General features: G+C 56.5%; 1 protein-coding gene across 1 annotated transcript in view; it reads left to right on the forward strand.

Moving 5' to 3' along the window:
• The window catches only part of KMT2D (lysine methyltransferase 2D), a 31775-nt gene extending 20123 nt beyond the window's left edge, over positions 1-11652 (forward strand). The window contains exons 35-51 of the mRNA XM_069092627.1: positions 302-2235; positions 2952-3075; positions 3198-3285; positions 3415-3481; positions 3597-3829; positions 3927-6593; positions 6816-6956; positions 7104-7271; positions 7396-7552; positions 7994-8069; positions 8183-8358; positions 8666-8796; positions 8950-9085; positions 9184-9311; positions 9503-10616; positions 11270-11406; positions 11518-11652. Of these exons, the coding sequence (XP_068948728.1) occupies positions 302-2235; positions 2952-3075; positions 3198-3285; positions 3415-3481; positions 3597-3829; positions 3927-6593; positions 6816-6956; positions 7104-7271; positions 7396-7552; positions 7994-8069; positions 8183-8358; positions 8666-8796; positions 8950-9085; positions 9184-9311; positions 9503-10616; positions 11270-11406; positions 11518-11652 (7612 nt within the window). The remainder of the gene's footprint in view (positions 1-301; positions 2236-2951; positions 3076-3197; positions 3286-3414; positions 3482-3596; positions 3830-3926; positions 6594-6815; positions 6957-7103; positions 7272-7395; positions 7553-7993; positions 8070-8182; positions 8359-8665; positions 8797-8949; positions 9086-9183; positions 9312-9502; positions 10617-11269; positions 11407-11517) is intronic.
• The last annotated feature ends 1441 nt before the right edge of the window (positions 11653-13093 follow it).

Genomic DNA, 13093 nt, shown 5'->3' on the forward strand with positions numbered 1-13093 from the left:
TTGAATCCTACCTTAGACACATTAGTGATGTGAACCTCAGCTTCCTGATTTAAAGTAGGGATAAAGATACCTATATTGCCTATCTTACAGAGCTGTGGAAATGATCAGATCAGGTCCATGTGTGTAGAACACTTTGTAAACCTTGCCATGCTCTGTGAAGTGAGCTTCTGGTTAGTGAGGATACCCAGGCCATCTTGTCCCTGCTTTCTTTTCCTGTCTTTCTTTCCTCCTCCACCCCTCTCTTGGGGTGGCTCTTTCCTGCCTTACCTTGTCTCTCTGATTCTGTTGTGTACAATTTCAGGCAACTGGTTGGGGGCGCCCAAGCCTTCTTTCCACGGGGGCCCTTCTCTGGACCTCTGCCCCCTCAACAGCAGCAGCAGCTTTGGCAGCAGCAGCAACAGCAGCAGCAGCAGCAGGCTGCCGTGGCTTCCATGCGGCTTTCCATGCCTGCAAGGTTCCCTCAACCACCCGGGCCTGAACTTGGCCGGACAGTCCTGGGCCCTCCTCTGAGTGGGCTTTCCACCCGCCCCCCTGGCCCAGGGGAGCCGTTGCCCGGCCCGGCAGGCCCTGCTCAGTTCATTGAGCTTCGCCACAATGTGCAAAAGGGGCCGGGGCCTGGTGGTGCCCCTTACCATCTCCAGGGCCACCCTCAGAGACCCCGCTTCTTCTCAGTGGCTGAGGACTCTCATCGCCTGGCTCCAGATAGTCTTCGACCCGTGGCGGTGCCTACCCTGCCCCAACAGAAACCCTCAGCTCCCCCACCACCTGAATTGAGCAACAGCCTCCACCCACTCCCCCATGCCAAGGGTCCTAGCCTTCCTGCCAGCTTGGAGCTGGTTGGCCGCTCTCCCTCTAGCACAGAGGCAGGACGTCCACCCCTGGTTCTGGAATCTGGAAAATTGCCCTGTGAGGAGCCTGAGCTGGATGATGACTTTGATGCCCACAAGGCACTGGAAGATGATGAGGAGCTGGCCCACCTGGGGCTTGGGGTAGATGTGGCCAAGGGTGATGATGAACTAGGCACCCTGGGAAACTTGGAGACCAATGACCCCCATCTGGACGACTTGCTGAATGGGGACGAATTTGACCTTTTAGCGTACACAGACCCTGAGCTGGACACTGGTGACAAGAAGGATATATTCAATGAACACTTGCGACTGGTCGAATCTGCCAATGAGAAGGCTGAGCGTGAGGCACTCCTGAGGGGCACAGAGCCCAGCCTGTCTGGCCCAGAGGAGCGCCCACCCCCTACCACTGATGGACCTGATTCCCGTCTCACCCCTGGGGCCACTGAAGTAAAGCCCAAATTAGAGGAGGCTGGACACCAGGCCTCTCCTTGCCAGTTCACCGTGGCCACCCCCAAGGCAGACCCAGTGGCTCCTGGCACTTTGGGTCTGGGGCTGAAACCTGGGCAGAACTTGTTGGGGCCACGAGATGGCAGGCTGAGCATGGGTCCGTTCCCGAGCAATGTGCATACCACTGAGAAGAGTCCCTTTGGAAGTGCAGCAGGTGCCCCACCCCAGCTGCTGACCCCGAGCCCACTGAGTGGCACCGGGGGAGCATCCTTGTTGGAGAAGTTTGAGCTGGAGAGTGGGGCCCTGACTCTGCCTGGTGGGCCTCCACCCTCTGGTGATGAGCTGGACAAGATGGAGAGCTCATTGGTGGCCAGTGAGCTGCCTCTGCTCATTGAGGACCTCCTGGAGCACGAGAAGAAAGAACTCCAAAAAAAGCAACAGCTCTCTGCCCAACTACAGCAGCCCCCACCGCCACCCCCACCCCCACCGCCCCCCCCACCCCCACCGCCGCCACCCCCACCGCCCCCGCCGCCGCCACCGCAGCAGCAGCAGCAGCAGCAGCACCTTTTGCTGACCACCTCAGGCACTGCTCAGCCCATGCCTCTGCCCCAAGAAGGTCCGTCTCCTGGCCTGACTGTAACCCCACAACAGCTTGCACTGGGGCTTGGGGCCCGGCAGCCCAGCCTAGTGTCCACCCAGGCAATGATGTCCACCCAGCAAACGTCCCATGCCCTGCAGCAGCGCCTGGTCCCTCCTATGGCTATGGTGCCCAACCAAGGGCATATGCTTAGTGGAGGGCAGGCGAGTTTGGTGCCTCAGCAGAATCCACAGCCGGTGCTGGCCCAGAAGCCTATGGGGGCAGTGCCACCATCGATGTGCATGAAGCCGCAGCAGCTGGCCATGCAGCAGCAGCTGGCCAACAGCTTCTTCCCTGACACAGGTACCTGTTCATGCAGGAAGGGTCTGGAGCCCTCCTTGTTGTTATCTTAAAGTGACTGAATTGTGACGTTCTGAGTGCTTGCCCCTGTCTTTGACAACTTTCAGCTCTGTAGTTGGAGAGCTAGGTTGTATACCTTAAGGGATTACTCCCAGCACAGGGGAACACGAGTGAAATACTAAATGTGTGACCAGTGTTCACAAGGGAGGGAGGGAACTTCGAATATGGAAGCAGTTGTGGGAGGTTTCGCAAGTGTTGGGACCCTGAGGTACCAGGAATGGTATTAAAGAAGGCAGGTAAATATTCAGGGAATGATTAGTAGATCAGTTTGACCAAAGTGGAATGTTTGGGCAGGGGTAGAAAAGTAATAGAAGAGTAGATTTGGGACCTGTTAGTGGAGAGCCCTGAATGCCAATTTAAGTCATTTGAATTTTTTCTCTATAGGCAACAGGTAGCCCCTGAAGGCTTCTTTTGAAAGCAGTGTGTTAGGAACATTGCCATACAGAGCAGGCAGAGAGAACACTGGGCTTGGGATGTGGGTGGGGTATACCAGAAGGTATCCAGAGTGGAATCATGGCATTTGGCACAGGTCATTGCTTCTGGGCTGTTTGAGGACAGGAAAGGCAAGGGGCCAGACAGGCACTGAGTGGCAGGCATGGGATGGAGAAGGGCCAGCTAATTCCAACATCTCCCCTTACCCTCCGTTACTCTGTTCAAAGACTTGGACAAGTTTGCTGCAGAGGACATCATTGATCCCATTGCCAAGGCCAAGATGGTTGCCCTGAAGGGCATCAAGAAGGTGATGGCGCAGGGCAGCATTGGGGTGGCACCAGGCATGAACAGGTGAGGTGTCTATGGGAAGAGGCCTCTGTAACTGGTCCTCCCCTCCGCTGACTCCTTTTCCTCTGTCCTCCCCATTCCGCTTCTCTCTTACCTTTTGCCATCTTTTCTATGACTGGTTCTAGGCAACAGGTGTCCCTGCTGGCCCAGCGGCTCTCTGGAGGTCCTGGCAGCACTGACCTACAGAATCACGTGGCAGCTGGGAGTGCGCAGGTGAGTGAGCGGGTGGAGGTGTGCATAGGTGGCATGTGTGTCCTCATAAGAGCTAGTAAGGAGGGTTTGATCAAAAGAACCCAGTGGGAAGGAGAGTGCAGTGACCCACGGCATCCTTTCCATTGACAGGAGCGAAGCAGCAGTGACCCTTCCCAGCCTCGGCCAAACCCACCTACTTTTGCCCATGGTGTAATCAGTGAGTATGGTGTGACCCGAAGGAGATGGGGGTGGGTGAAGGGGCAGTAGGGTGTCCCATTGGGGCCTGTGGCAGCCAGGTCTCTTGATTCCTCTTCTTCTCCCCATTGGCCCAGATGAAGCCGACCAGCGGCAGTATGAAGAGTGGCTATTTCATACCCAGCAGCTGCTACAAATGCAGCTCAAGGTGCTGGAGGAACAGATCGGGGTGCACCGCAAGTCCCGGAAGGCTCTGTGTGCCAAGCAGAGAACTGCTAAAAAGGCTGGCCGAGAGTTCCCGGAGGCCGATGCTGAGAAGCTCAAGCTCGTCACGGAGCAGCAGAGCAAGATCCAGAAGCAGCTGGACCAGGTAGAGGCCGCTGGCAGAGAAAGGTTAAGAAGGTGGCGGTGTGGGCGGAGGCCTCCACCCACTCAGGATGTCTTTCCTCCGTTCTTGTGGCCCCTAGGTTCGGAAACAGCAGAAGGAGCACACCAACCTCATGGCAGAGTATCGGAACAAGCAGCAGCAGCAGCAGCAACAGCAGCAGCAGCAGCAGCAGCAGCATTCCGCGGTGCTGGCCTTGAGCCCTTCCCAGAGCCCCAGGCTGCTAGCCAAGCTCCCTGGGCAGCTTCTCCCAGGCCACGGACTGCAGCCTCCACAGGGACCTCCAGGTGGGCAGGCAGGCAGCCTGCGCCTGCCCCCTGGGGGAGTTGCACTGACTGGCCAGCCCAGCGGCCCCTTCCTCAACACAGCCCTGGGCCAGCAGCAGCAGCAGCAGCATCCAGCAGGGGCAGGGTCTCTAGCAGGCCCCTCAGCAGGCTTCTTCCCTGGGAATCTTGCTCTCCGAGGCCTGGGTGCCGATGCACGGCTCTTACAGGAACGACAACTCCAGCTGCAGCAGCAGCGGATGCAGCTGACTCAGAAGCTGCAGCAGCAGCAGCAGCAGCACCTATTGGGACAGGTGGCTTTACAGCAGCAGCAGCAGCAGCAGCAGCAGCAGGGCCTAGGACCCAAGCCCCAGGGACTCCTGCCTCCAGGCAGCCATCAGGGCCTCTTGGTCCAGCAGCTGTCCCCCCAGCCACCCCCAGGGCCCCAGGGCATGCTGGGCCCTGCCCAGGTGGCTGTGTTGCAGCAGCAGCAGGTGCACCCTGGAGGCCCTCACAGACAAGTGCTCCTCGCCCAGCCCCGAATGCTGGGGTCTCCTCAACTGGCCCAGCAAGCACAAGGCCTCATGGCCCACCGACTTGTCATGGCCCAGCAGCAGCAGCAGCAGCAGCAGCAGCAGCAGCAGCAGCAGCAGCAGCCGCAGCCGCAGCAGCCCCTGACAGGTCTCTCCCATCTCCAGCAGGGATTGATGCCTCCTAGTGGGCAGCCCAAGCTGGGCCCCCAGTCCATGGGGACACAGCAGCAGCAGCAGCAGCAGCTGGGGCTTCTAAACCAGGGTCGAACTTTATTGCCTCCCCAGCAGCAGCAGCAGCAGTTGCTGCCACCCCCAGCCAACTCTCTTACCCAGCAGCAGCAGCAACAGCAGCAGGTGGCCCTGGGGCCTGGCTTGCCTGCCAAACCCCTCCAGCACTTTCCCAGCCATGGAGCCTTGGGCCCAACCCTCTTGCTGAGCCAGGGGTTGCCCTCAGGCCTGCCAGGCAAGGAGCAAGCTGGAGCAGAGACAGTCCTAGTACCTGAGGGCACGGAAGCCTCCTCAGTGCACCTAGGAGGACCGTTGGCATTGGGTCCTCCAACAGAAACCCTGCCCCCAGAGCCAGTGGAGGTGAAGCCCCCCCTCCCTGGGGACTCTCACCTCCTCCTGTCCCAGCCCCAGCCCCAGCCCCAGCCCCAGCTCCAGCCTCAGCCCCAGCCCCAGCCCCCTCAGATGAACTCCCTGCAGTTACAGGCACCTCTAAGACTCCCAGGGCAGCAGCAACAGCAACAGCAAAAGCAAATCAGCTTACTCCATCCAGCTGGCAATGCGAGTCATGGGCAAATGGCTGGTGGGCAACCCCCTGAAGTTACTTCCATGTCCCATCTACTGACCCAGCCCCTTAGTTCTGTAGGGGAGCGTGCCTCTGGGCTGGATCAACCCCTGAAAGGAAGCCCAAGGCCACAGCCTTCCAAGCCAGGCCCTCTACCCCATCCTGGACAGGGCCTGCCAGGGCATGCTGGAATGCCCACAGTGGGGCAGCTTCGGGCCCAGCTTCAGGGTGTCCTGGCCAAGAACCCACAACTTCGGCACCTAAGCCCTCAGCAGCAACAGCAGCTGCAGGCCCTTCTCATGCAGAGACAACTGCAGCAAGGCCAGGTGCTAAGGCAAACAGTGCCCTACCTGGAGCCTGGGACCCAGCCTTCTTCCTTGCAAGGCCTCCTGGGCCGCCAGCCCCAACCTGGGGGCTTCCTGGGAGCTCCATCAGGGCCTCTACAGGAGCTAGGGGTGGTGCCCCGACCCCAGGGCCCTTCCCGGCTCTCTACCCCACAAGGAGCCATAGCATCGGGGCCAACCCTTGGCCTTGCACAGCCCCCTCCGCTGCCATCCAGCCCCCAAGAGCCAAAGAGACCTTCCCCACGATTGCTGCCGCCTAGCCCTCAGCTTCCTGCTGAGGCTCAGCTCACCCCTACCCAGACTGAGACCCCAAAGCTCCAAGAATCCTCCTTGGAGCTACCTTCAGGGGACATCCCACCCCCCTCACCAGCTGCCTCCCAGCTTCCAGATGCTTTCTTTGCCAAGGGACCAGGATCTTGGGAAACCCCAGAGAACCTGGCTGAGGCCCATAAGCCTGAGCAGAGCAACATGAGACCTGGAGAGGTAGAACAGGTGAATGGGCAGGAGATGCCCGAGCCACCCCGACTCATGATCAAGCAGGAGCCTCGAGAGGAGCCTTGTGCCCTGGGTGCCCAGATGGTGAAACGGGAGGCTAATGGGGAGCCTGTGGGCACACCAGGCACCAGCAACCACCTCTTACTGGCAGGCAGCCGCTCAGAGGCTGGGCACCTGCTCTTGCAGAAGCTGCTTCGGGCAAAGAATGTACAGCTCGGCACAGGGCATGGACCCGAGGGGCTCCGAGCAGAGATCAATGGGCACATTGACAGCAAACTGGCTGGGTTGGAGCAGAAGCTCCAGGGCACTCCAGTCAGCAAGGAGGTAAGTACCTGGGCTAGAGAGGAGCCTCTGCTTGGTGTGTCTGCTAAGTGGCATGTCTAACCTCTGCCTGCCCTGCCTCCATATATACCTTTCAAACTTTTGTACTATATGCATGGCACTATCCAGAGGAATGAAGTTCTTTATAAAGCTGGGGATGCGATGTCCCAGAAGGTTGGAGGGGAGGTGGGTGGGCACTTCTTATAGTAGGTGTGTCTGTCACAGGATGCTGCTGCCAAGAAACCACTGACCCCCAAGCCCAAGAGGGTGCAGAAGGCAGGTGACAGGGTAGCAAGCTCCCGAAAGAAGCTGCGAAAGGAAGATGGGGTGAAAGCCAATGAGGCCCTGCTGAAACAGCTAAAGCAGGTGACCCCCAAGAATCCCACTGCACAGCCCCCAAGGCAAATGGGAGGAGACTGGGGGGGGTGTCCCTTGGGAGTTCCTTCTCTAGCCGTTTAGCTATAGGAGCTTAAATACTGTAGTGTTCTCATGGCTTTGATTCTCCCCACCCAGGAGCTGTCCTTGCTGCCACTTACAGAACCCAGCATCACCAACAACTTCAGCCTTTTTGCCCCCTTTGGCAGTGGCTGCCTCATCAATGGGCGGAACCAGCTAAGGGGAGCATTTGGGAGTGGGGCACTACCCACTGGCCCTGACTACTATTCCCAGCTTCTTACAAAGGTCTGGAAGAGGTGGCACCATGCAGAGATGGGAGGGTTTGAGGGAGTTCTTAGCCTGACACAGGGTAGGGGCATCAAAGTGACTTGTTCACCATCAGACTTGCTGTTTCTTTTTGCCCCCATAGAATAATCTGAGTAACCCACCAACACCGCCTTCCTCGTTGCCACCTACCCCACCCCCATCAGTGCAGCAGAAACTGGTGAATGGGGTCACTCCTTCTGAGGACCTGGGGGAGCAACCTAAAGATGCCCCTGCCCGAGAACCTGATGGAGGACCGAGGGGTAAGCAGGGGATGGTGAGGGAGGCCCCTAACTGCCTCCTTCCTGCTCCCTTTTATGGCAGTGGTCTTCAGCTTGGTGGTCTGACTGTATAAGGCCGCCAGCACCCAAGGCAGTAGTAGATTTTCCCTTAAAGAAGAAATGGATCTCTATCATCTCTTCCCCATCCCCTATACAGTCATTCCTTGTAACAAAAGCATACTAAGTTTTTTCTGTTCCCTTACTGTCTCTGGTTGGGGGGGAGGGGAGGGGGTCTGAAAACCCAGACTTTGGAAGTGTGTGATGGTGGGGACAGTTAAGCTTCATGTGCCTCAGGCCCCAGGCAGACCCTGTGGCCTGGGGAAACTGTCAGAGCAACAGAATCAGGATCTTGAGATTGTTGGGGAGGAGGGGCCCCTCTTTTCCAGCCTGGGCGCCATGTCCCTTCTCTCCCTCTGCTCCCAGATGCCCCTGAAGTGAAGAGCTTGGACCTGCTGGCAGCGCTTCCCACTCCTCCTCACAACCAGACTGAGGATGTCAGGTTGGAAATGAAACGAGGCGTGGGGTGGGGTGCTTGGCTACCCTGCCATCGGGATTTCAGGGGTGGGGTGACCAGAGGAGGGCGCAAACATGCCTTGTGTCCCCGATGTCTAGGATGGAGAGTGATGAGGAGAGCGACTCTCCTGACAGCATCGTCCCAGCTTCCTCACCTGAGAGTATCCTGGGGGAGGAGGCACCTCGATTCCCCCAGCTGGTGTCAGGCCAGCAGGAGCAGGAGGACAGGGCCCTCTCCCCAGTCATTCCTATCATCCCCCGGGCCAGCATCCCAGGTGTGTGTGTGTGCCTGTCTGTGGGATGGGCTAAGAAAAAGCAGACGTGGTGGTGGAGCAGAAAAAGGGTGTCAGGAAAGACCTAGGGTTGGATTTTACCTTCTCTATGTGACCTCCCTCAGCCTCAGTTTATCTGCAAAATTGGGATAATAATGCTTAAGAGCTATTGTGGGGACCAAACAAAGAATGTTTTTTAAAGCATTGGGTAAATATTAGCTGCTTTGTTTTTGTTGTTAGGTTTTTGTTCTTGTCGAAGGGGAGGGTTAGAGACTAGCTGGGCCTTCAAGGTCTTCCCTGTCCTATTTAGTCTTCCCAGATACGAAGCCCTTTGGGGCTTTGGAACTAGAATCAACAGGAAAGCTGTCTGCCAACACCTGGGAAAAGGGCAAGGGGAGTGAGGTGTCTGTCATGTTGACGGTTTCTGCCGCCGCTGCAAAGGTATGCCAAAATTGTGTGTGTGGAGGCGGGGAGCGGGAGGCAAGGGGCAGAGGGGAGGAGCCTGGCCTCTGCTGGAATGGCAGTGCCACACCTAAGGACCTCAGATGACACATCTCTCCCTCTTCTCTCCATCCCCCCTCCCCCGTATGTCAGAATCTGAATGGTGTCATGGTGGCTGTGGCAGAGCTATTGAGTATGAAAATCCCCAGTTCCTATGAGGTGCTGTTCCCAGAGAGTCCTGCTCGTGCAGGGGCTGCCGAACCCAAGAAGGGGGAGGTGGAGGGGCCTGGTGAGTGTGGCAGAGATGGGACGGGAGGCCAGGGAGAAGAGGGGCCACGCCACTCCAGAGTCAGTGGATAGTGGGGTCTCCCTCACTTCTTTCTACAGGTGGTAAAGAGAAAAGCCTAGGGGGAAAGCCCTCCGAGGGTGGCAGTGACTGGCTGAAACAGTTTGATGCAGTGCTGCCAGGCTACACCCTCAAGAGCCAGCTGGACATCCTGAGCCTCCTCAAGCAGGTGGGGCCATGGGATAGAGGGGCTCAGGGCTGGGGAGGGTGGGGGGAGCAGTGCTAACAGGGCAGAGGACCTCAGGGGTGAGTTCAGGAGTTTGGGAAGGAGCAGTGATGGATGCCAGCCTGGTGTTGTGGGCACAGTTGGGAGGCTTGAATGGGCTTCCTTGTTCTGATGGTATGGAATTGTCTCCATAGGAAAGCCCTGTCCCAGAGCTGCCTGCCCAGCACTGCTATATCCACAACGTCTCCAACCTGGATGTCCGTCAGCTCTCTGCCCCACCCCCTGAGGAGCCTTCCCCTCCCCCTTCACCCTCGGCTCCTTCCCCTGCCAGCCCCCCGGCTGAACCCTCAGCTCCGTCACCCCCGCCACTAGTTCCCTCGCCCCCAATGCCTGAAGCAGCTCGCCCCAAGCCCAGAGCCCGGCCCCCTGAAGAGGGGGAGGATTCCCGGCCACCCCGGCTTAAGAAGTGGAAAGGGCTTCGCTGGAAACGGTTACGGCTGCTGCTGACCATCCAGAAGGGTGGTGGACGACGGGAGGGTGAGCGGGAGGTAGCTGAGTTCATGGAGCAGCTGGGCACGGCCCTCCGACCTGACAAGGTGCCCCATGACCTTCGGCGCTGCTGCTTCTGCCATGAAGAGGGTGATGGAGCTACTGATGGGCCTGCCCGACTCCTCAACCTAGATCTGGACCTATGGGTCCACCTCAACTGTGCCCTGTGGTCCACAGAGGTTTATGAAACTCAGGGTGGGGCATTGATGAATGTCGAGGGTGCCCTTCACCGAGGGCTACTGACCAAGTGTTCGCTGTGCCAGCGGACAGGAGCCACTAACAGCTGTAACCGGTTGCGATGTCCTAGCGTCTACCATTTCGCCTGTGCCATCCGGGCCAAGTGCATGTTCTTCAAGGATAAGACGATGCTGTGCCCCCTGCACAAGCTGAAGGGGCCCTGTGAGCAGGAGCTGAGTTCTTTTGCTGTCTTTCGACGTGTCTACATTGAGCGGGATGAGGTGAAGCAGATTGCCAGCATCATCCAGCGCGGGGAGCGGCTGCACATGTTTCGGGTGGGAGGGCTTGTGTTCCATGCCATTGGGCAGCTCCTGCCCCACCAGATGGCCGACTTCCACAGTGCCACCGCCCTCTACCCAGTTGGCTATGAGGCCACGCGCATCTACTGGAGCTTACGCACCAACAACCGACGCTGCTGTTATCGCTGCTCCATCATCGAGAACAATGGGCGGCCCGAGTTCATCATCAAGGTCATGGAGCAGGGTTTGGAGGACCTGGTCTTCACTGATGCGTCCCCCCAGGGTGAGGCTCTGGGGAGTCAGGACCATGTGCTGGAAGAGCTCTTTCCCAGCTCTAAGACACAGAGGTCTTTGGGCTTTAGTCTTCATCTTCCATGGCCTAGCGTCCATTAGACTGGGCAAGATTTTTGTTGTTCAGCCTTAATCTTTCCTGATGTTCTTTTTTTTCTTTCCTCATTCGAGGTGAAGAGAACTACTTCCATGTCCCTACAGATTGGGTCCAAGCTTCCCTTAGCCTGGTCCTAACCCATCAGTATTTTCCCTTGCTTAGAACCAGCATTAAATGAAGCCCTGACCAGTACTGACTATATTTAAGGGTGGAGGTAGAGATAATTTTTTTGATAGTCCTACTTTATATTCATCACTGTCTTAAGAGCAGAGTGTCTGTTTTAGAGGCAAGAAGTCAAGGCGTAAGTCAGGTGGGGAGCCTGCGGCCTTGAGGCTGCATGTGGCCCTCTAAGCCCTCAAATGCATCCCTAATTCAGTCAGGGCTGCACTTGAGGACCTAGAGAGCCACATGCAGCCTCAAGGCCGTAGGTTCCCCACCCTTGGCATAGGTCATGGGAGCCACAGATTAAAAAATAGCTCTTGTATCTGCGGGGAGTCCAGATTTGGGCGAAAATGGGCCTTCTGATGGTCATTTGATTTCCTTCTTAGCTGTGTGGAACCGTATCATTGAACCAGTGGCTGCCATGCGCAAGGAAGCCGATATGCTTCGGTTATTCCCAGAGTATCTTAAGGGCGAGGAGCTCTTTGGGTTGACAGTGCATGCTGTCCTACGAATTGCAGAGTCGGTAAGGCAGGACGAGGGCAGGGTGGGCTGCAGAGGATTCTGGGGTGGGCTGAGTGGGGTGCTGCCACTCCCACAGGCCTGGGCTGCAGTAGATTGCTCACTGTGTCCACAGCTACCTGGGGTGGAAAGCTGTCACAACTATTTGTTTCGATATGGACGGCACCCACTGATGGAACTGCCACTTATGATCAACCCGACTGGCTGTGCCCGCTCTGAGCCCAAAATCCTCACTCACTACAAACGGTGAGCCTATTTGATGAGGGAGTCTGTGGTAGAGCCAGGTTTGGGAGGGGTCTGAATCCAAGGGAATGGGTAGGAAACAGGATGGAGGTTTGGAGACATTGGGATAAGGGGGTGCAGAGATGAGGTGAAAACAGAGATATCTTTCCTTGTAAAGGTTGGGGAATCACTCAGACATTGAATAGAGGAGGCTGGAGCCAGAGAACCCCTTAAAGCTGCCTTGTCTTCCCTGCCTAACCCAGCTAAGCGTTTGGGGTTGGAGTAGAGGGTGGCAAAGTGTTGCTGGGGAGGTATGCAGCAGGCAGCTATTTAATGATGTGATGGATGAGGGAGCCCACAGTATTTTCCCTTTCCCCTCTCTAAGGGGCTTTGACTTCTTAGACCTTGAGCCTAAAAGGGAGCCTTCAGAAGGACCCTGGAGTGCTAATGTCTACCTCCTCTAGGCTGAGGTGGCCCCAGGAATAATAACTGGAAGAATATCAAAACCTCACATTTGTATAGCATTTTATACTTTTTTTTCCAAAGCGTTTTCACATCCATTATCTCATTTGATCCTCACAACAACCTTATGAGGTAGGTAGGGCAGGTGTTATTACCCCCTTTTTCTCAGATGAGAAAACTTGAGGCCCCGAGAAGTTAATTGACATGCCCAAGGTCACACAACAAGTCTGAGATGGAGACAGAGCTAAAACCCTGGTCTCTTGACTTGTTCAGTGCTTTTCCCATTATGCCATTAGTGGACCCTAGCTCACCAGCTGGGCTACAGGAAGACAAATGATTTTAAAGGAGTTCTGTCATTGTATGTGACCGAGCCCCAAGCAGGGAGGCCTGGACTTGATCTGTGGTGGTGCAGAGATGAAGGGCAGGAATGCAGCCTGGGTGGTTGCTAGGGAGAAGGTAGAATGGGGGTAAGGATGGGGGGCGGGCCAAGAAATGGAGTCAAACAGGTTACTTAATAATTTTCCTGAATTGAGTAGTAGGTGCAGAGGCAAGAGGAGAGAGATATTGTTCCTGTTGGGGGAAGAATTTGTACTTTTTATGTTGGGGGAGATGGGGGATGCAGGCAGGAGTGTTAACCAACTTTAGTTCTCAGGAATTCTAATGTGGTAAGGGGCCAGAATTCTGACTATGCCCTAGGAATAGAGATCCAAGGGATAGTCCAGTGACTGGAATGACAGGACACAGACTGTCCCCAGGGGTGGTTGAGGGAGGGGCACATATGTATCCATACATCAGGGAATGGGAGGAGTTTTGCTTATTTGACTCCTAGACCTGTCTCAGGTTTTCTGTACCCATTGGAATAGAGGGACATAGCGATCTTAACTGCTGCCCGCACCAAGATGGAGACCTTTATACTAAATTAGGGCTCTGACTCCATTTGCCAAGGCTGTGTTTCACATATGCCCATAACGCATATCCTGAGGCCTGGCTAATGTTTGCCACATCCC

Source organism: Petaurus breviceps, unplaced genomic scaffold (assembly GCF_028583685.1).
Source record: "Petaurus breviceps papuanus isolate PSGF00001 unplaced genomic scaffold, PetGlider_PUasm1.0 191, whole genome shotgun sequence".
In the NCBI taxonomy this organism is placed as follows: Eukaryota; Metazoa; Chordata; class Mammalia; order Diprotodontia; family Petauridae; genus Petaurus; species Petaurus breviceps.